The following is a 21,453-nucleotide window of genomic DNA, read 5'->3' on the forward strand; positions in this document are numbered from 1 at the left end:
AATGGGCATCGACAGCTTAATAACTTTATGTGATTATGAACATTTGCTTCCTGAGGAATTGGACAAATTTTCAATTCTGACCTAAGTGTACTGAAACATCAGTTTTCCCATGGCCCCTCCAACATTGACTCTTCTTGTTTCTTATCATCTTTGCCCATTTGTTAGGTGTGATTTCTATTTGGGGGAAGGGTATGGAGTAATCTTTCATGTGGTGTAATGCAGGGTTGCAGCAAAAGCTTTTGTTTTTGCAAACCAACCGTAGCAGCCTGTCAGAAAGGTTTAGGATGTTAAACCAGCTTGGGGGCTGGGCTCAAGGGAAAACCATTAGAGCTAGGCTATAAATATCCCTGGAGTTCCAACTGAAAGGCTTTTGCCTTTGGGGCATCTTGGACCCCCAAGATGGTCAGTTCTTTCTAGACCTCTCCCTGACCTTTCCATTTACATCCTGCTACTTCCCTGAATTTCCCCCTTGGGCCCTGGGAGGAAGGATGGTTTGGTGGTTGGACATCGTGGTTTTAGCTTCTGTAGGTAGGAAGGACAACCTGAATCAAGCCATCCCCTTATCCAGTGATCTGATAAATCCTTTTACCTCAAAGCAGTGAAACCTTCCCTGACTGAGAGAGCCAGCCTCTCTCAGTCTGACCCTCTCTCCTGCAACCCTCCCCCCAGCACCAGCTTTCTTCCTAGCAGCAGTTACAAAACCCTCAAACCCTTTTCCCCATTGCTTACCCCTGGCATCAATAAATCCCCTTTGATATCTACACAAAAGCCTCTTGTGAATCATTGTACTTGGTATTAGGGCAAAGGCTGAGGAGGGAAGGAATAACTTTCCTCTTATTTCTTGAGGGCAAACCTTGGCATCCATCTTGGGCAGGAAGTAGCTAGCTGAGACATCCTGTAGATTCAGTTTCACTAATAGGGAGGAAGGAGTCTCTTGTCTCCTCCATCAAAGGATCTTAGAAATTAACAACAAAAACCTTTCAGCCAGACCCACATTACTTCTGGCTGACTCAATTCTTCTTGTATCACAGAGATAGCCTCCCTGCCTGAAGGTCCCAGCCTATTCCTCCCAGTACCCTCTGTCTCTAGCCTCATTGATTAGCCTGTTTGAGCAGCCCTTCCTATATTCCCCATTCATCCCTTACCTTCCTATATTCCCCCATTTATTCCTAACATCATAATATCCCCTTACATTCCAGTGGTTAATAGTTTTGTTTTTTAAGCCCTTGACTTCTATTTTACAAGGGATACTAAACATTAGTTCTAAGGAAAAAGAGTAGTAAGGTCAAGCTGTGGCACACTTGCTAGAGTTCATTCCTAGAGAGGCAAAGGGACTCAGGCTGAGCTGCTCCCTTCCCCCTTCTCCACGTGGGTCTAAGGACATTCCTCACTTCAACCACCCCTCTGTCCCAATGGGAGTGCTTCCTTGAACCTTCCCCTGTTTGTTTGTTTGTTTGTTTGTTTGTTTGTTTGTTGTTGTTGTTGTTGTTGTTGTTTCGGGGGGCACAAGCTCACACTCTCTAAAAAGTTCACCATCACTGTCCTAGGCAACTGGGGTTAAGTGACTTGCCCAAGGTAACATAGCTTGAAAGGTTCTGAAGTTACATTTGAATCTAAGACCTCTCATTTCCAGGCCTGGCTCTCTATCTGTTGAGCCACCTAATTGCCATCATGTGTTAATTTTTTGAAAACTTTTTGTTCAGATTCATTAACAATTTGCACCTCCTGGGGTATGGCTATTGGTCTTATGATACAAGTCAATTCCCTCTCTATTTTGGATATCGACCTTGAGATGCTTTTAAAAAAGATTTTTTCCAATTGATAGTTTCCTTTCATTAATCATGCTGCACTGATTTTGCTTATACAGAAGATTTTCAATTTTATATAACTTAAATTGTCTATAGTTACCTCTATCTCTTGTGTCAGACAGCAGCTGGGAGGGAGGCATCCTTTCTTTTTGGCTGGGTACCATTCATTGAAAATAATGCAATTTTTTGGTTTTATATACCTAGCATTTTGGGTTTTTAAAATTTTTCTCTAACTATCCCCTAAACGTTCATTGGATTTGGTCAGTACTAATAATATATACTTAAATTTAGATTATTTAATAATTTAATAAATATACATTAAATATATAATAATATATATTCAAAATCTTTACCTTCTGTCTTAGAATTGATACTGAACATCAGTTCTAAAGCAGAAGAGTAGTAAGGGCTAGGCAGTTGGGGTTTGCCTAGAGACACATAGCTAGGAAAAGTCTGAGGCCAGATTTGAATCCCAGACCTTCCATCTCCAAGCTTGGTGCTCTATTCACTGAGCCACCTAGGCACCTCTTAATAATACTTTTTTGGGGTATGGGAAGAGAAAAAGGAATTTAGGTAATAATGAGGTTCATACCAAAGCAGCATATTTGAAAGGGAATATGTCAGAGAATGATTACCTGTTGAGTTCATAAAGATGTCTCCCTGAGATGAAATACTGAGTTAATGGTTGTGTGTTACTGACGCACTGAATGCTGGAGTTCATAAAGCATGTATTTCCCAGGTTACTTAAGCCAGTGGCTCCTTTCTCTGTGGGAACTACAGCAAAACAAAACAACCTAAAACATTAGTTTAGTGGTTAAGATGTCACATAATATAGCATGTCCTATATTCAAACAATCAATGAGTTTATAATTTAAAAGAATTTAAAAATCATAACCCCAAATATCAAATACCAACCTCAAAATGGAAAATTAACACTATGAAAAATCACAACCTTTTTCCTCCAACAATATTTTATTGCATTTTCCTCCCCAATTGCATGAAGAAACAAATTCTGACATTTGTTTTCTGACACATTTTGTGATCCAAATTCTCTCCCTTCCTTTCTCCCCTTTTCTCGCCCTACATGTAATACATATTTCCATATAAGTTAAAATAATAACCTAGTAAGTTTTAAAAATATATAAAATATCTCTAGAAAAGTAGAACAAACTTGTCCTGTTCATATGCAACATCTTTCCTGAATCATCAGTTTTCTGTATATTTTTCACATTTCATTTCTATTTTCATAATTACAATTAGCAGGATTATGTGATTATATCTTCTTCACTTTCCATGTTTCTTTCCTTGGAGAACGAAATCCCTATCCTGCCTAGGATAGAAGTATAGTGGTCCTACATGGGCCTTGATCCCAATACTAACTGGCATGGGAGTTTTAACCAGGTTTATTTAACCAAGTTTCCAACTTGGACCTATTCATTTCTCCTGTGCAGTGTAGTACCCACTTCCAACTTAACTTACTCTTCAAGACTCAGCATATTGGAGTTGTTCTTAGTATGATCCCATGATAAGTCTAATCCTTTATAGTTCAGAATTCCTCAGTTCAAGTGAGCAATCAGTCTTAACCTTTCTGGCAGCATGAATTAGGGGTATGCATTACTATCCTATCTTGTTCATCATATCTGTCATTTCTTGTGGCATCTAAATAGTTAATTACAGTCATATGCTAATGAATTGTTTAACAAGACAATCAGACTGTATCACTCGGGTTTTTAATTTTTTGTTGCTATAATTTATATGTTCGAATTATTTTTTGGATAAAAATAACTACGTGGCTCAGTGGAGGGAATGCTGGACCTGGAGTCAGGAAGACAAGTTCAAATCCAGTCTCTGATACTTCCTAGCTATAGGACACTGGGCAAATCATTTAAATGCTGCCTCAGTTTTCTCATTTATAAAAATGAGGATAATAATAGGACCTATATCATAACATTGTTGTGAGAATCAAGTGAACTAATAATTGTAAAGTGTTTAACATAGGACTTAACATAAACATCATATAAATGTTATTATTAGTGGTGTTATCATGGCACTTTGCACATCTTAAAGAATTATATAATCATATATTATTCATTATTAATGCTGCCAAATATTTTTACGCAAATTGATTTTCCTATTAGTAACATCCTTAGGATATAGTTGAAACAATGGGATTGTTTAAACAGCTTTGTAATTCTTATATAATTCTATGCTGTTTTCAAAAAAACACTCAACAAATATACAATTCCAAAAGGTAATATAAAAGCTCTTTATACAACCTTATCAATATGAATAGACTGCATTCTAAATTGTTTTAATTCACATTTTTCAGACTATTAAGGAGCATAAACATTCACAGTGATTAAAAATATGTGCTTCAGTTCAATAATCTGTTCATATCTTTTGATCATTTATCTAGTAATGTGAATGGGTTTTATTCTTATAAACCTGTATGAATTCTTTATATATGCTAACTATTCCTTGGATAGTATAATATTTCATCCAGATATCAAATTTTCACCATAATTATTTATTGTCAAGATTGTCCTTCCTGTAGTATTTCTTTTCCTTTAATGCTCTACAGATTACTTTTGGTAGCATAAGACCTCTTGTATCAGATTATAACATTTAATTGTGGAAGGGAACTTAGAGGTAATTTAACCTAGCCTTCTCGTTTTACAGATAAGGAAATTGAAGTCTGCATAAATTGAGTGACTTATACAAGGGAAGTAACCATGAGGGGCTTTGAACAAAGGTTCTTAACTCTAATTCTAGTGCTGTTATACAACTACATACCATAGCAGCACATATTTAAATATAATCAAATATCACATACTATTCTAATTTCTTTTCTATAACTGGAATAGAGGATATGTCAGTATCTATAAGTGCTTTGCAAGCCTTTACTATATAAAAGCTGTCACCATCAGTTATAATATATTTCTTCTTCATTACTTTGGATTTTAAACTTATCAAGTACTTTGGTTTGAGTATTATATAACTTGTTTCATTAATGTTTTCCTATTTTTCATCCAATACTATATAGTTTTGCTAAATATTATTTTATAATATTTCTTAAGATCTGGCCAAGCACATTCTTCTTGCTCTTTTTCATAATTCTTTATGATGTTTTCATAAATAAATTTTACCATTATTTTCTTTGAAATATTTGGTATTTTGACTTGCATTTGAATTTATAACTTAATTCCTACAGCATGGCCACCCCTAATTTTGTCTCAATTTCACCATGTGAAGTGACCAGTTTCCTATTTAATTAATTTTTTATCTTTAAAAAAAAAATCTCCCCAGTCTAACAGTACTGCCCTAAATCAGGCCCTTATCACCTCTTGCTTAAATTACAAAAATTGCTTGTCTCCCAGTCTCAAATCTCTTCCTATTCCAATCCATGTGCTCAACTACCTAAAGTGCAAGTCTGACAGTGGCATTCTACTACACAATAAATTTTAGTGACTTTCTAATCAAACATCAAATATTCTGTTTAGTATTGAATCTTTTCATAATCTGTGCTCTTTCCAGTCTTTGTACTCAACAATTCTGAGATCCACTGGTCTATTTTCTGTTCTTTCCAAATGACAATCTGTGTGCCTTTTCTGTGTTTTTGCATTCCATGTTAAGAATGATTACTTTTCCTTAATTCTATCTCTTAGTTTCCCATTTTCCCCTTCAAGATTCAGCTCAAACAAATTGTCATATAAATTTCTTCCAAAAATGAAGAAATATGGTCTTATGATGATTAATTTTCAAATTGGTAAGATAAACCAGAAAAGGGGAATTATAGATCCAATACCATCAATGAATAACCAATAACTGACAACTTGAAATACAGCAATACTTCTTTGGTTTTATGTCCAAAATGTAAGTTAGGAAACCAATTGGAATAACAAATTATTTTAATGATAAAATCATTAAAAATATAACATTAAATAAAGAAAATACTTTCAGTACAATATTAATGCTAAAAATATTCAAAAATATAAATATTTAATTTTTTAAAACTTGATATGATAGATTATTTATTTGAAACTAAGACTAGTATTCGATGTAATGGAGAAACTTCAATCTTTCTGCTTTAAAAATAGGTAAAAAGCAAACAGATATATTTTCAATAATTACCATTCAAGCTTTTATTTAGTGCTTACTATATGCCAGGCACTGTGCTAAGTGCTGGGGATTTAAATAAAGGCAAAAACCATCCCTGTCCTCAAGGAGTACATTCTGATTAAGAAGACAACTTGTAAAAAACAGATACAGGGTAGATGATGATCACTGGTATTCAGTCATCTTTCTTCATCTTTGGAAGAAATGTATATGGCATAAGGATAATCTCTTCTCTAAATGACAAAATTCACTGATAAATCCATTTCTTACTTAATAATCTCAATTCTGCTAGTATGTAAGTTTTGCTATGTATTAGTCTCTGATAATTTTATTTCTTCATTCATTAGAATTTCTCTTAATTTGCTATACTGACAATTCAACTGTTATTTTATGAATTCTGGTGATTTGCTGGTTTGTAATTCTGGTATATTCATTTGAAGACATACATTTGCCTCTAAAAACTATTTGAACTCCATTCCATAAATTATGATAGGATGAATTTCAAGTATTATTTGCTATAATGTAATTTTAGGTTTTCTATAATTTTAATATTTAGCTAAAGCAAATAAATGTTCTTTTTATAAAAAAACAACTCTTCTCAATGATAAAAATCATAAATTAGGATGTCTGAAAATTCAGGACAAATAACACTTTATTACTTAAAGTGAATTCAATCCATTTAGAGTCAAAACTTAATTTTTAAAGAAGCAATACATGCAGGGAAGCAAGTATATTCCCTACTCTCTTCATTTAGTGTCTCTTGACACTCTATTAAAATGTGTAACTGGTCTTGCATATTTTGTCAAGTCCCATTCCATTAGTGAGATATTAACCTCTGCACTGTTATTTTTGCAACCTAGTTAAATATTCTTTTAGAAATGGAGAAGTTATTCAGTAAAGACCTTAAAATATGTAATAGGGATATTTTCCCACTAATAACACATGAGCAAATTATAATTCTCCTGTTTCTCTTTTAAATATTTATAATTTAAATTCAATTTTTCAATATCCACTCCCCCTCCAAAAATACCCCAAAGTCTCCTTATCTTCAGGAGTCAACTTAATACATAGTAAACTTTAGTTTATTATATTAAAACTACAGACATATGTGTATTGGTCTGTAAATACAAATATGTATGTCCCTATATATGACATAGATACAAATAAGTAATTATGTATGATAAATAAATGAATTTCTTTTAAATAAACCTTTTTTTTGCTCAACTTGTAATTTCTTTGCTTTTAATAGGCAAACTGAATCCAATTATTGTCAAAGGAATTTTAAATCTGCCTATACTTAATATATTGCTATATCACATTCATTTTTATCAAAAAGGAGTATAAAATTATCCATATTGTGCTAACACTAATAATTGCAAAGATTTTTGCAACTCGGAGAAATAAGTACCATCCACAAAATGATTGTTCGCTTCTATTTTTTCTGCAGGTGAAGTTCAAGTTTCTCATGAAGTCCAGAAAAAAATATTGGTTAAACTGAATTTTCTGAAAAGCCTTTGGTTAGCAGTGCGTTTAAAATTCATATTACTTTTTGCCCCAGAATCAGCAATTGCTTTATAACAATTAGTATTACATTTACTTTTCAATAATTAAAAAAACAACACTTTGGTTAAAGATAAATGACATTCATTTGTAAAGATTAAGTGGCTGATTTATTTATTTATTTTTTTTGAGGGGCCCTTGACTTGTGTATTGGCTCATAGGTGGAAGAGTGGTAAGGGTGGGCAATGGGGGTCAAATGACTTGCCCAGGGTCACACAGCTGGGAAGTGTCTGAAGCCGGATTTGAACCTAGGACCTCCCGTCTCTAGACCTGACTCTCAATCCACTGAGCTACCCAGCTGCCCTAGTGGCTGATTTAATAAAAACTGATGAAAATTTCTAGATGTAGTAATTATTACTCATTTCAAATCTTTGCATTTTCCTTGGCTCCAAGGTCAGTACTGTTCATATAATAAATATTCAAAAAATATTTCATTTAAAATGAAATGTTGCATCAGAAGTAAACATACATAATTGTTTATAAACAAGGAAAAGCTAGTCTCTTTATGTCCTCTAACTCTATGTTTTCGAGAGTTCTAGAGAATTATAAACCAAGTACTTAGTTACAGTTTAAAGTTATTTAAAATGAATGGTGGAATCAATCTATTATAAGTACCAATTTCTTAACCTCTTTTCATGCAGATTTAGTTCATATGTCAGAGATATTAAAAACCCTAGAGACTTACCCTTGTGTCTGTCTATTTTACTACTATTTGCTATAAATGACATCTCTTCTGGCCAGCTCATATCTTTGTTCCGAACTAGGAAGAAAAAGATTAATGTGTTAATTCCTCATATTTGCCATGTCATGCTATTCAGTAGTTGGAAGATCATGGGGGAAGGGATAAAAGATTTTCTTTCTCTATACCTTAGAAAATGACAGAAATGGAAAATCATGTACATTTTGGTAAAGAGTAATTGTTCTTTTTTGTTACTTCCACTTTTGTTTACTATACTATTAGGTATAGCAAAGGTATTTGTTACGATTAATAAGCTGTACAGTGAACTAAATGTTAAGAAGAAAATTAGACTTAAAACTACCCAAGAAAATGATTAACTACAAATTAATTATCTTGAAAAATAAGGCAATGTGCGTATTGAGAAAAAAATCCTGAACCCGTATATCTCCGTTGTTCTACCCTCAATATCAACATGTTATAGGCTTCTACCTTCAATAACTAAGTGCTGTTCATCCTGGATTTTCAGATATTCTAACATATGATCTTCATCATCGAGAAGAGTAAGATAGTTCTGTAAGAAAAAGGAAGTGTTTATTTGAAGATTTGTCTATATTAAAGCATAATCTCCTATAATCTCATAATCTCCATAACAATTCAAAACTTCACATAATTCTAGTCATGGAAATCTGATAGTTGCATATTGCTGTTGGTCTGAGAACATAGTAAATTATAAAGTCTTTGTACCTAAACAAAAGTCACAGAGGGAAACATCACAATATACAAAGTCAAAATTAAATTTGATTATGATTTAAAAAGAAAAATTTACAGAAATCAAGGTTAACCAGATATTCAAAGGTCAAAATCTACACCAAATATGATGAATTCCATGAAACAATAACAATAGATCTTTTCTTTAATAATTTGCCTCCTTTCACACTTTTAAAAATACACAAGCATGTTAACATTTAGAAGGAAATAGGTGACCAAAATACAATTAAAGAGAGAACTTTTAAAAAGTACTTTTATGCTCAAACAGAAGGCCTCTTCTCCTTAGGCATTTAAAAAATCCCCACAGAGGGAGGAGAAACACAGAAGAAAAACAACTACTTGAACGCATGGGCTGTTGGGGATATTATTGGGGATATAGACACTAAAAGATAACTCTAGTCCAATTATCAATAATATGGAATTATGTCTTGATCAATGACACGTGTAAAACCCAGTGGAATTGTGCGTCGGCTAAGGGGGGTTAGGGGAGATTGGGGGAGAGGGAAAGAACATGAAATATGTAACTAGAAGAAAATATTCAAAATAAAAAATAATCCCAATTAAATAAATAAAGTTCTAGACAGAACAACAAAAAAAAAATTTTAAATCCCCACAGAATGTCAGAGTTGAAAGAGACTGCAGTGGGCAGCTGTTGAAAGAGACTGGAGCAATCCATACATGAAAAATGAATTCATGTTATAACATACATGAATAAGATCCAGCCTTTGCATGAAGACTTCCAAGGAAGGAAAATTAAAATCCATTGCCTTTCTGAAGGAAACCCATTCCAATTATGGATAATACTAAGCATTAAGAATTTATATCAAACCTAAAGTTTCCTCATTGCAACTTCTACCCAAATGCTCCTGGTTCTGTCCCCTGGAGCCAAATACAACTCTCATCCTTCTTCCACATAAAATAGTCTTTCAAATATTTAAAGAAAATTATCTCATCTCCCCATTATCTCCCCATTCTCTTCAAGGCTTCAACTGATTATACCTTAGATATGGATCTAAGGTTCTTCATTATTTTGGCTGTCCACCTCTGTACACTCTACAACATATAAAGGTCTTTTAAACTACAGTGGTGTCACCAACAGAAGTGATCTCACCAAGGCAAACTAGAAAGGAGACAACCATCTCCCCTCTATTATTGATATATAAACATGGATATATACATATCTCTCTTACTCATTATCCCTTGCCTAAGTTTTAAAATAGATACCCTTCATCACTGCAAGTATGATATGATAAGGCCAAGATGACAAATGAATCAATGGATAAATTCAAGTTCTTATAAAGGGTAGACAAATCCTATAGGACGAAAATCATGATGAACAAAATTGGCAATCCTTGTGAAGCCTGGATCTCATCCAAAATACATGACGATTTCAAGTATTATATCTACTTATAACTCCCATAGTTATGTCTTTATCCCTGAGCTCCAGAGGTCCTCATTTCCTAATGGGTACCTAATACTCTGATGTACTGTCAAAACTAAAACCCACTGTTTCTCCTCTAAAATCTGCCCCTCATCTTAAATTCTCACTTCCTGCTAATAATTCTCCTAGCCACCAACACTTAAATGATGAGGATCACCCTCAATCCTTTCCATTACCCCATAAATTGTTGAATCCTTTGCTTTCTACTACCTACTCTCTCACATTCATCCTATCTTTCCCTCTTTTACTGCAAACACCAACTTAGTTCAGGTATCATTATTTGTCTTAGACTACTGTTGATGGCCCCCTAATTGGTCTCCCTTCTTCAAGTCTCTCTGCTAGATGTATTGTTTTTCAATTCTGCTACCAAATAAAACTTTACACTGTATGGATCTGAACATGTCCCTCTGCTATTAATAAATGATGATAATTATTATTACTGAATAATGGGATGAAGTCAGTGATTCCTTCTCTTTCCCTGATAGGCCTTTCCACTTGTCAGCCACAGTCTTCCAGGTTTAATCATTTTCCTTGACTCTTAACCATTCAGTCCCTTGGTATTATTATTTCACTTATTCATGCAACCTAAGGACACCAAGACCTCTTCATCTGCTCTGCAGTGAAATCTTCTTTTACCTGTTGTACCGTACATTTAGAGAACGTACATTTTGATATCAGGGACTATCTGGACTTTTCAATTTGTATTCCCAAAGCTTGGAAAAGTGCTTAATATATTTTCATTCATTCACTCATTTGACAAAATAAAAATGCTTTATCTTTGTAATTAAGGCCCAGTACTATCTCATACCATTAGTGCTATTTCCTTGTAGTCGTCTTGAAGACAGGAAGAAGGCAAAACAAGGTGGGAGAATGGAAGGCTGTCAAGCCTAAAAGGACAACTTGCCATTTCTGTGTTATTTAGAATTTCTGGGGTTCCATTTAGAGGTATTAGGGCTCATTTGAGCCTCAAGATATGTAGATATATGACAAACTTCCTGCGGACACTTGGAAAACTACATTTTCCATGGCCCAAGGGGTTTCCTGTTTTAGATGATGTCTTCAAGTTAAAGCCTGGCTTTAAATATTGGGAAGTCAGGCTTGACTTCCTCTTTGCTACCTGAGCGTGCTCCCTGGGGAATGTAGGAAGGATTAAGGTACAGAATGTAATGGAGGAGGTAGGATTTTTTAAGTAGCCAGGCGCATGGTCTGATTTTTATTCTATCAACATGGGCCTAAATAAAATATTAGTTTTCCTCATAATACCAGCCTTTATCATTTTTAATTGTTACATTTTCCAATCTTGTCTTACCTTCTCCATCTGTGCAAGTGCACACACAATCCCTAAGGGTTAGAAGAAACAGATTGCTCACCTTTGGCCCCTTCCCAGTGAACTTTTTCATTAGGAACAGTAATGATTTTCACTTTTTCATTTTATCTCTAAAGTCTCATATGTAATTGATGCCTACTATTTATTGAATAAATGTTTTTAAAATTTGACATGATTGATTCATAATCACCTTTAGATATCCTTACCTCACTGTTGTATAACCATAAGCGCATGTCTTCCTCTTTGATGCGCAATCTCTGAGACAGATATTCATGAATTTCCTTGATGGTTTGCATCCTACTAAAACAACCTGTATAGGCTAACACCCGCTTTAAAGGAGCATTTGGAGAAGGCACATTCCCTGTGGTCATAATAATCACAATAAAGAAAAAGGCAAGGGTCAAAAAAGTTTTTACCTTAACAATGAAAATAACTTAAGAAACAATAATCACAAAATTAGAGCTATTAGATGAAAAAATTTAATGTATAAGCAATAAGACTAAAGGTTTTTATTATTTTTTTTTTTTTAATAAAAAACCCTTAACTTCTGTGTATTGGCTCTTAGGTGGAAGAGTGGTAAGGGTGGGCAAAGGGGGTCAAGTGACTTGCCCAGGGTCACACAGCTGGGAAGTGTCTGAGGCCGGATTTGAACCTAGGAACTCCCATCTCTAGGCCTGGCTCTCAATCCACTGAGCTACCCAGCTGCCCCTAAGACTAAAGTTTTTAAGTCAAAGTAAGACACAGAGGAGTACACTATACTTCCTAAGAAGTGGGCAAAAGATATATTTCTGGAAGAGAAAACAACAGAAGTCCAGGTGCATTTTTAGGCTAAAAAACCTGAAGTACTAAGACCTAAGGAAATATGGTACTGCCTGGAAATTGTATTTTCTACCTTAGGACTTTGGCTAATGCTTGGGGGGGAGGGGGGGGTGCGCGTGGTGTAAGAAACAGGATTTACTTAAACCATACTTTATGAAAATAAGTCAAACTTCCAGTACTATCATTCTTAACTTCTAAATTGCTTAAACTCCTTCTGGAAATGGAAAATTTTATTTAAATTAAGTATTCTTGAACTTAATGTGGACATATACTATACTTTGTCTGAAGGGCAAAATAAGAATTTCTCTTGACAATATATCAATCCTCAGTAGCTACAGGAGGCATTTTGGTATGGTGGAAAGGATACAGGCTTTGGAGTTAGATGGCCTGCCTCTGCCACTGCCTGTGTGATCTCAAGCAAATGGTCAAATAGTCTAGTATCTTTTAGCAAATGGGTTGGAATAGATAGGCCCTGAGGACCCTTTTAGCTTTAGATCTATGATCCTAAGTCAATGAAAGAAAAGACCATTTCAAAAGAGCCTGGCATAAGAATACAAAACAACAAAAAAAGAAAAAAAATTCTGAGCACTATCTCAAGTCCAATTAGAGATTTTAGAATAGGGAATGAGTAATGACAAGACTGACAAAAGGTTACAGAAAACCATATATAGGTTATTAAATTTAAAATAAGGACTATCTTAAACAGCTACATTATTAAAATACTTTCTTAACAAAATCTAGCCTGATAGCCTCCAAATAAAGAAAAAAGGACATAACACAAAATTTATTACCACTCCCTTTGAGAATTATTTTTTCTAAAACTGAAAATAAAAAGCTGGTTTCAGTATATTAGTTCTATCTCTCTTGAAGATGACTATCTTCCTACTTTCTGATTCTTACTATTATTAATTCTTTAATTAATCATATTAACTGTCCAGGTCAATGCTCTAGCAATGACATTAAGCTAGCTTCTCTAATGAACATCTAACTAAATAAGGGGAAAGCTAAGGAAAACTATGTATATAAAACTATGTATTTTAAAACATGTATATCATCTGCTTTTCTTATAAGAATTCATTTTTAAGATACACTGCCACAGCATTTTCTGTATTGAAGACAATGACTAAGTCATAACCAGTAGCAATGTTTAATACTTACCATCTCAAAAGGAATAAAATAATCACATAAACAACAATAATAAATGCAGTGAAAAGAATAATGAATTTTATAATAAAAGAGCAAAAACAAATTTTAAAATTTCTCAACAACAAAAAGCACTCCTTTTACCTTCAGAGAGCAAAGGATAACTTCTTAAAGAAAAAGAGCAAATCTCTGCAATTATAGATGAGAGGATTAGTCATAAGATTACAGCAAGAAAGCAGATACTTGTAAACTTTAACAAGATTAATAATTTATTTAACACATAATTAGTGCAGAGCAAAATTTTGAATTAAGAACAAATTTGGTAGTACAGAACTACCCATTAATAAAAATATGAAGCATTTCCAAGGTCCACATCAAACAATTGCCACAGTCTTAAACCAAATACTTAAAATTATTTGGGTGCTAAATAGTTCCAGCAGCATAATTCATCAAGCAGGCAGCCACTGATTATATGCTTATATGATTATATTAAGCCTTTGGGTTGGCTTCCACTATTCTAGCAGAATTTATAAAAGCAGCTAAAATCTAGGATCAGCACAAGGTTTGTAAAGAAACCTTACTAAAGAATAATACTGTATACTCCTTCATCCCCATTCTCAATTGATAGCAAAAAATATAGGAACATGTTATGTGCTTCAGAAAGCCAATGATGTATATTTAATTTGATAGAAAGTTAAATGAAAGCATAATTTATCAAGCATATACAGTAGAGGGGGCAGCTGGGTGGCTCAGTGGATAGTGAGCCAGTCCTAAAGACGATTGGTCCTAGGTTCAAATCTGACCTCAGAAACTTCTTAGCTATTTGACTCTGGGCAAGACACTTAAACTCCACTGCCTATCCCTTACTACTCTTCTCCCTTGGAACCAATACTTAGTATTGATTCTAAGATGAAAAGTAAGGGTTTAAAAAAAAATACACACATGCATACATGCACACAGTAGTGGGACAGCTAGGTGGCTCAGTGGATAGAGAGCCAGACCTGGAGACAAGAGATCCTGGGTTCAATTGTAGCCTTAGACATTTCCTAGATGTGTGATCCTGGGCAGATCACTTAACCCAAATTGCCTAGCCCCTTACCTCTTCTAATTTTGAACTGATATTTAATATCAAGAAGGTTAGCATTAATATAGCAATATACCATCAAAAAAAGATTTTATTGATGGCATTCTATGGTTTCTTTTATTTTGATATATTCTTAAAGGCAAAATTTAATATAATTGACTTCCAAAAGGGGTAGTATATATAGAAGGCTCTTTAAAGAGAACAAGAAAAGTCATTCCTAAATAAATTTTTTGGAGATAAAGCTATCATTCTTTTGAGTTTCAAAGGTTGGAATAGGAGTCTTTGCTATATCATTGGTACATGATCTTTCCTTTATACCTAATTTTACTACTGAAAGGCAAGGGTTAAGTTAAGTGACTTGCCAAGGGTCACAGAGCTAAGAAGTGCCTAAGGTCAAATTTGAACTCAAGTCCTCCCAACTTCCAGTCTGGTGATCTATCCATCTAGCCATCCCTATTGTTGAATTTTTTGGCCAATAACAAGAATACTGAGTAATAAGAGTAAAATCCAAAGTCTGCCAACTCAATACTAATAAATGGATGTTCCATAATACAACTGATTTCAACTTTAGAAAAACACACATTTGGCGGGGAGTGAATAATAAGAGTAAATTATGCCTATCACCACTGATGTTAAAAATTCAATATTATAAAGCACATACAAGGATTATGTTTTTCACAGGAACTTTTTGACTCAACAAAGAGGCTTGTGCTATATGACAACCTGATAGAAATTAAAGGAGTTGGATGATTTCCAAAATGAATAAGGTTTTGGGGGGGGATTGTATTTTTTTAATGTAAGAATTCCAATAGTGTGTTGATTTTGACCTTAAACAGCAATTATTAGCATATATTAAATATTATTGGGAAAATATTTACACAGAATTGCGATATGCTTGGGACTTCCTTCAAATAAATGTCACATTCATTTTCACAAACATTTTCTATGGTCTCAATAATAATACAATGGAATTAGTGCTTTTTTCATTTGTTTTTGATCTATAACTTTTTTTAATCAACTTAAAATGAGAGGGCTAAGAGAAGGCACTATATTTATATGTAAATGACAACATATCTTTCTAGTTTTAGTACAGAACCTCTCTCAGCCCAAGCTGTTACCATGTTAATCTAATGTTAAGACTGATCAACAATGAAATTTATGCTGTTACAGAATCAGTTTTAACTATCACCAGGAAATGATAGGTGTAATCCTAGTATTCAAAAGTGCTCCTATTATATATGAGTACAGTGGAAATGTTCTAAGTAATAGAGCATCGGCAGATGTTCTCAAAGGCACCATAGATTTATCACAACAATGACCTCATTGGGGGAAAATACTAGCACATGAAGTTTGCATAGTGCTTTACAAATATCTCTTTTGATCCTCCAGATAACCCTGGGAGGTATTATTGAGAAACATTTAAGTGCTTTTAATAAACTTGACTTGATTTTAGTTTTGAATTTGCTGTGATTCTTTTCAACCTAACCCATACTTGCGCATGATCTTAGATCTAAGCCCCATGTATTAGAAAATTTAATGATTTTGCATGAAAACAGATGGGAATGCACATCAGCACAGTGGCACCAGACTTAATTTAATTTTAACTTTTTTGTGAAACTGTACTGTATTCTTGCTGCATTCTTAAGTTACCTCTAGGTAAATGTTGAGGAAACATTCTCAGGCTCATCATACCCATATTCACCCAGATGTTAGATTGCTGTGTCCGGGTAGCAGGTTGCTGTCTCAGGAAGAGAAGATATCGAGGAAACAATTCTAGCTCTGGTAGGTCTGTTTTGCTATTCTTGATCACCTGGTGTTTTGAAAATTAAGACAAATGAACATCTACTACTAATGAGAATTGTAAGCAAATTGGGCTTTATACATAAATAAATAGGAGAAAAGAAAATCTTAAAATAGGTTAAGCACAGGAAGATTACTTTTGGGAAATCCATTGGTAAGATGAGCCCCTTTAATCCTTTATTACCCTAACCCTTTAAGCCTGTTGTGAGTATTAGGGAAAGGGGGAAATTGGCACTTAGAATTTGCCTGACTCTGACTTAGGCTACTTTTTTTTTTTTAAACATAATCCTAAAATAATTTTGTGAGGAAAGGTTACAAAGAGTAAGAGAGTAGGAAATGGGTTGGCCTAAAGAACAGAAGATAAAAAAAATGATAATGAGAACTAATAGAAACTACTCTCAAGGGATAAAGAGCAGCTCGATCTTGATATGAATTCAAGGATGGTTAGTTCCCACACAAAGATAATTTTTTCCAGGGATATGACAGGAACAATCTGATGAGATATGATGATTAGTATAAAAGAGCCAATAACTGAAAGAGGGTGTCTGGTAATGATGACTGAGTCATTTAGAGAGAATAAGGGAAAACTAGCATGTGAAAGCATGATGGTGTTAGAAAAAGAACAGAAAGAGGTTTTTACTAAATTTAATGTCTTCTTTTGTGGTTACAAAAGGAGGGAGGGGTAGGGAGTTGGAAGAAAGAAAGGTGAGATTTGAGTTATGCAACTACAGAGAAGCAATTACCATTAGATTTTACCAAGGGCAATGGAAATTCAATCAAAATTCTTAGATAAATTCATATTTCCTCTAAGTTCTTAAGTTACTCTAGGACTACAGATGGCCACAAAAAAAAAAAAAAGGATTTGGAAGCAATAGGCAACATAAGTCAGTGAAACTATCTTGTCAAATTCAACTCATTTATCTGTAATATTCACTGAGTACCTACCACAGGCTGCATATGACACTAGATTGTACAACATAAGGTCCTAGACTTTAAGGAGTTTGTAATTTAGGTGGGTAAACAATGTAAGCAAATATCTACAATATAACTATGAGCATAAAACAGTTTTTTAGAGGAACTTTGACTTAAAAAAAAAAATCAATCCCTACAAAAACTTTATCTTTTGTGGTAATGTTTGAAATATTTTAAAATACTATGAAATAGCTTTTAAAATAGAAAACTTTTTACTTTAAAGGGAAGAAAAGTTTTTTTCTTTCACATGAAAACTTTTATCCACCCAAGATGCAAAGATAGTCTCCTAACTTGCTTCATCATAAAGACACTCTACAATTGCTAACACAATTAATACAGGTATAAGAAAAGAAAAGGGGGTCAAGCTGGGTAGTTCAGTGGATTGAGAGCCAGGCCTAGAGACAGGAGGTCCTAGGTTCAAATCTGGCCTCAGACACTTCCTAGATGTGTGACCCTGGGCAAGTCACTTAATCTCCATTGTTTAGCCCTTACAATTCTTCTGCCTTAGAACCAATATACAGTAGTGATTCTAAAGTGGAAAGTAAGGGAAAGAAGACAAGATGAGATGAGACGAGACATGAAATTCCCTCTAATGCATAGTGGTACAGTGGAGGAAGTGATGGCTTTAGTCTCTGAAGACCTGGGTTCAACTCTAAGGGAGTTGAACTGTTGTCTAAGATCCTTCCCAGCTCCAAATATATGATCCAAGATTTGAAAACTGAAGTTCTAATGGTAATTTTGGAAGGATGGTATCAAGTCAGGATTTTGTAAAAAAAGGAAAGAAAAATACTTAAAAAATCTTGCAAACCAAAGTACCATAAAATCTCTAGTAGCCACAAATGACTATGTGTTTTCTCTTTGCAGAGAACTAATGACTCAACTTTTAATATTATATTTTTGAATATCATGAAGGACACTAATGAATGAGAAAGAAAAGGTGTTCTAAAATAAAGCATTGGGAATGCTTTTTAAATCACTCTACATGTTTACATTCTACATTCTGTCAAGTCAAAAACCTATACACCCAGAGTTACAAATTGAGGGAATAAATTCATCAAGAGCATATCCACATCATCTCTTCTTTAGAACACTGTATAGCAATTAAAAAACTTTTCCAAGAAAAGCAGCTACACCTGAAAAACCAACAAATTTATCTTAATTACTCCTAATTTCAGTTTAAGCAGAATTTTGGTAAGCCACTATTATTATAACATCTGCAGTAATCAAACTACATAATATCTTACCTCTGACAGAATCTGAACTGCTAATAAAGTAGTTTTATAAGATAGTATGTTTTACTTTCCATGATCTCAAGGAATCTCATGAACAAATTATAGACTGTACTAAGTAAACTCTTCAAGACAAAACCATTTCTGTTTTAGCTACTTCTTTACTTTAGCTCTTCTAAAGGCTTGTTAAAAAAAAAAACTACCCAGAAGGTCTAGACATAGATTCAACAGAATTGCTTCATTTACAAACAATTTTTTTCAAGAAGTACAAAAATGAGTATTACTCATTTTCAACCATAAGAAGGCAATTATTTGGAAATGATATTGATATTTAGTATTCCTAAACTTGGGAGACATAACATGTTCATTTACATATTCTTTTGAATCAAGTAAATTCTTAATTTGTTAAATTTAGAGAAAAGAACAATGAATTTGCAGAGCCAACATTAAGCCAACTAGTGGCTTCCATGAATCACTGAAAGGAACATTTGCCTTATACTCTCAAATCTAAGATGGCCTTTATTTTAAGAAAACAAGAACATCCTCAAAACAATCTGGTACTAGCAAAGAAAAAGAAGGGTGGATTAATGGAATAGATTAGAGGTAAATAATCTCAGCAATTTAGTGACTGTTAAGCCCAAAGATCCCAGCTCTTAGGATAAGAACTCATTATTTGACAAAAACTGATGGGAAAATTAGAAAATGGTATAGCAAAATTTAGGTTTAGAACAATATAACATAACCTATAACAAGATAAGACCAAAATGGATATATGATTTAAACTTAAAGAGTAATATTGTATGTACATTAGAGGAACACTGAATAGTTCACCTGTAAGATCTATTGGAGAAGGGAAAAATGTATAACCAAACAAGAGATAGAGAACATTACAGGATATAAAATGAATAATTTTGATTATATCAAATGAAAAAGGTTTTATACAAACAAAACCAATGCAACAAAGATTAGAAGGGAAACAAAAAGAATGGAAAAAGTTTTTATTACAAATTTCTCTGACAAAGGTCTCATTTCTCAAATATATAAAGAACTAAGTCAAATTTTAAGAATACAAGTAGTTCTCCAATTGATAAAAGGTCAAAGGATATGAATAGGCAGTTTTCAGATGAAGAAATCAAAGCTTTCAATAATTACATGAAAAAATGTTCCAACTCACTCTTAATTAGAGAAATGCAAATTAAAACAACTCTGAGATACCACTTCATACCTAATAGATTGGTGAATATGACAGTAAAGGAAAATGATAAATGCTGGAGGGAATGTGGCAAAATTGGGACACCTAATGCATTGCTGGTGGAGTTGTTAACTGATCCAACCATTCTGGAGGACAATTTGGAATTATGTCCAAAGAGCTATAAAAGAATGCATACCTTTTGATCCAGTAATACTATCACTAGGTCTGTATCCCAAAGAAATGATGGGGAAAGGGGTGGGGGGAGGGGGAGGGACCTGTCTGTAGAAAAATATTTATAGCTCTTTTTGTGGTGGCAAAGAATTGGAAACCAAATGAAGATTGGTTGAACAAATTGTGGTATGTGATGGTGATAGAATACTATCATATTGTAAGGAATGATGAACAGAATGATTTCAGAAAGATCTGGAAAGACCTACATGAACTGATGTAGAGTAAAATAAACAGAACAAGGAGAACTTTATACATACTAACTGCAATATTGTGGAAAGATCAAATGTGATAAGACTTTGGTACCAACAGCAATACAATGATCCAGGACAATTCTGAGGGACTTATGAAAAAGAACTCTATCTACATCCAGAAAAACTTTTGGAGTAGGAAAACAGATGAAAACATATGATTTATCACTTGTTTATTTGGGTATATGTTTGGGGTTTTGATTTTATAAGATTATTTACTTACAAAAATGAATAAATATGGAAATATGTTTTGTGTGATAACACATGTATTGAATTGCTCACCAGTTCTGGGAGGGGGGAAAGAAGAGAAGGACACATATGGATCATATATAACTATAGAAAACTTATGTGAGGACTTAAGATGGCAGTTCAGGAGCAACAAAAGCCAAAACCTCTTTGACTATCCTTCCATTCCAATCTTTAAAAAGCTCTTCAAAACAGACAGAAATTGAAACCCAACAACATGATGGAGCCACAGGACTCTCCAGCCAAACATAACCTGAAAGGTAGGCAAAGAGAGTCTCTTTCCACAGTGTAACAGAAAGACTGGAAATAAGACTGGGCTAGCCAAATCCACTTCCCTCACCTACTTTGCTGAGACCTGAGATTAGACACCGACTGATTGTGGGATTCCAGAAAGCTTATATGAAAATTTATTACTAAAAATTTTTTTAAGATTTTTAAAAAAGATAACAAGAACATAAGAGCTTAGTTAGAGCTGAAAGGGACTTCAAAGGTCATTGCATTCAACATCCTTTTTATATAGATGAGGAAACCAAAGACCAGAAGAGTTAAATGACTTGTCCAGCATTTACAGAGCTAAAAAGCATCTGAATCAGTATTTTACTACAGATTTTCCTTACTCCAAGGACAACACTTTTCACTACAAAAAAACTAGTCTAGGAAGAGGGTCTTCCTGACTTCCTGGTTAAGATGGCAGCAGAGTAAAAAGCAACTGCTTAACCTTTCCTAACTGAAATATATAGGACTCCTTAAGAAGACATAAAAACAAAACCAGAGGAGCGAAGGGACCCCA

At 33.9% G+C, this 21,453-nt stretch overlaps 1 protein-coding gene across 1 annotated transcript in view; it reads right to left on the reverse strand.

Annotated features, from left to right (window-relative positions):
* The window catches only part of USP32 (ubiquitin specific peptidase 32), a 282,076-nt gene that overhangs the window by 45,128 nt on the left and 215,495 nt on the right, over positions 1 to 21,453 (reverse strand). Inside the window, exons 16-20 of the mRNA XM_044676716.1 lie at positions 16,438 to 16,555; positions 11,906 to 12,060; positions 8,653 to 8,734; positions 8,170 to 8,244; positions 2,444 to 2,582 (exon numbers count right to left, since the gene is read on the reverse strand). Coding sequence (XP_044532651.1) covers positions 2,444 to 2,582; positions 8,170 to 8,244; positions 8,653 to 8,734; positions 11,906 to 12,060; positions 16,438 to 16,555 — 569 coding nt within the window. The remainder of the gene's footprint in view (positions 1 to 2,443; positions 2,583 to 8,169; positions 8,245 to 8,652; positions 8,735 to 11,905; positions 12,061 to 16,437; positions 16,556 to 21,453) is intronic.

The sequence above is a fragment of the Gracilinanus agilis genome, chromosome 4 (assembly GCF_016433145.1).
Source record: "Gracilinanus agilis isolate LMUSP501 chromosome 4, AgileGrace, whole genome shotgun sequence".
Classification (NCBI taxonomy): domain Eukaryota; kingdom Metazoa; phylum Chordata; class Mammalia; order Didelphimorphia; family Didelphidae; genus Gracilinanus; species Gracilinanus agilis.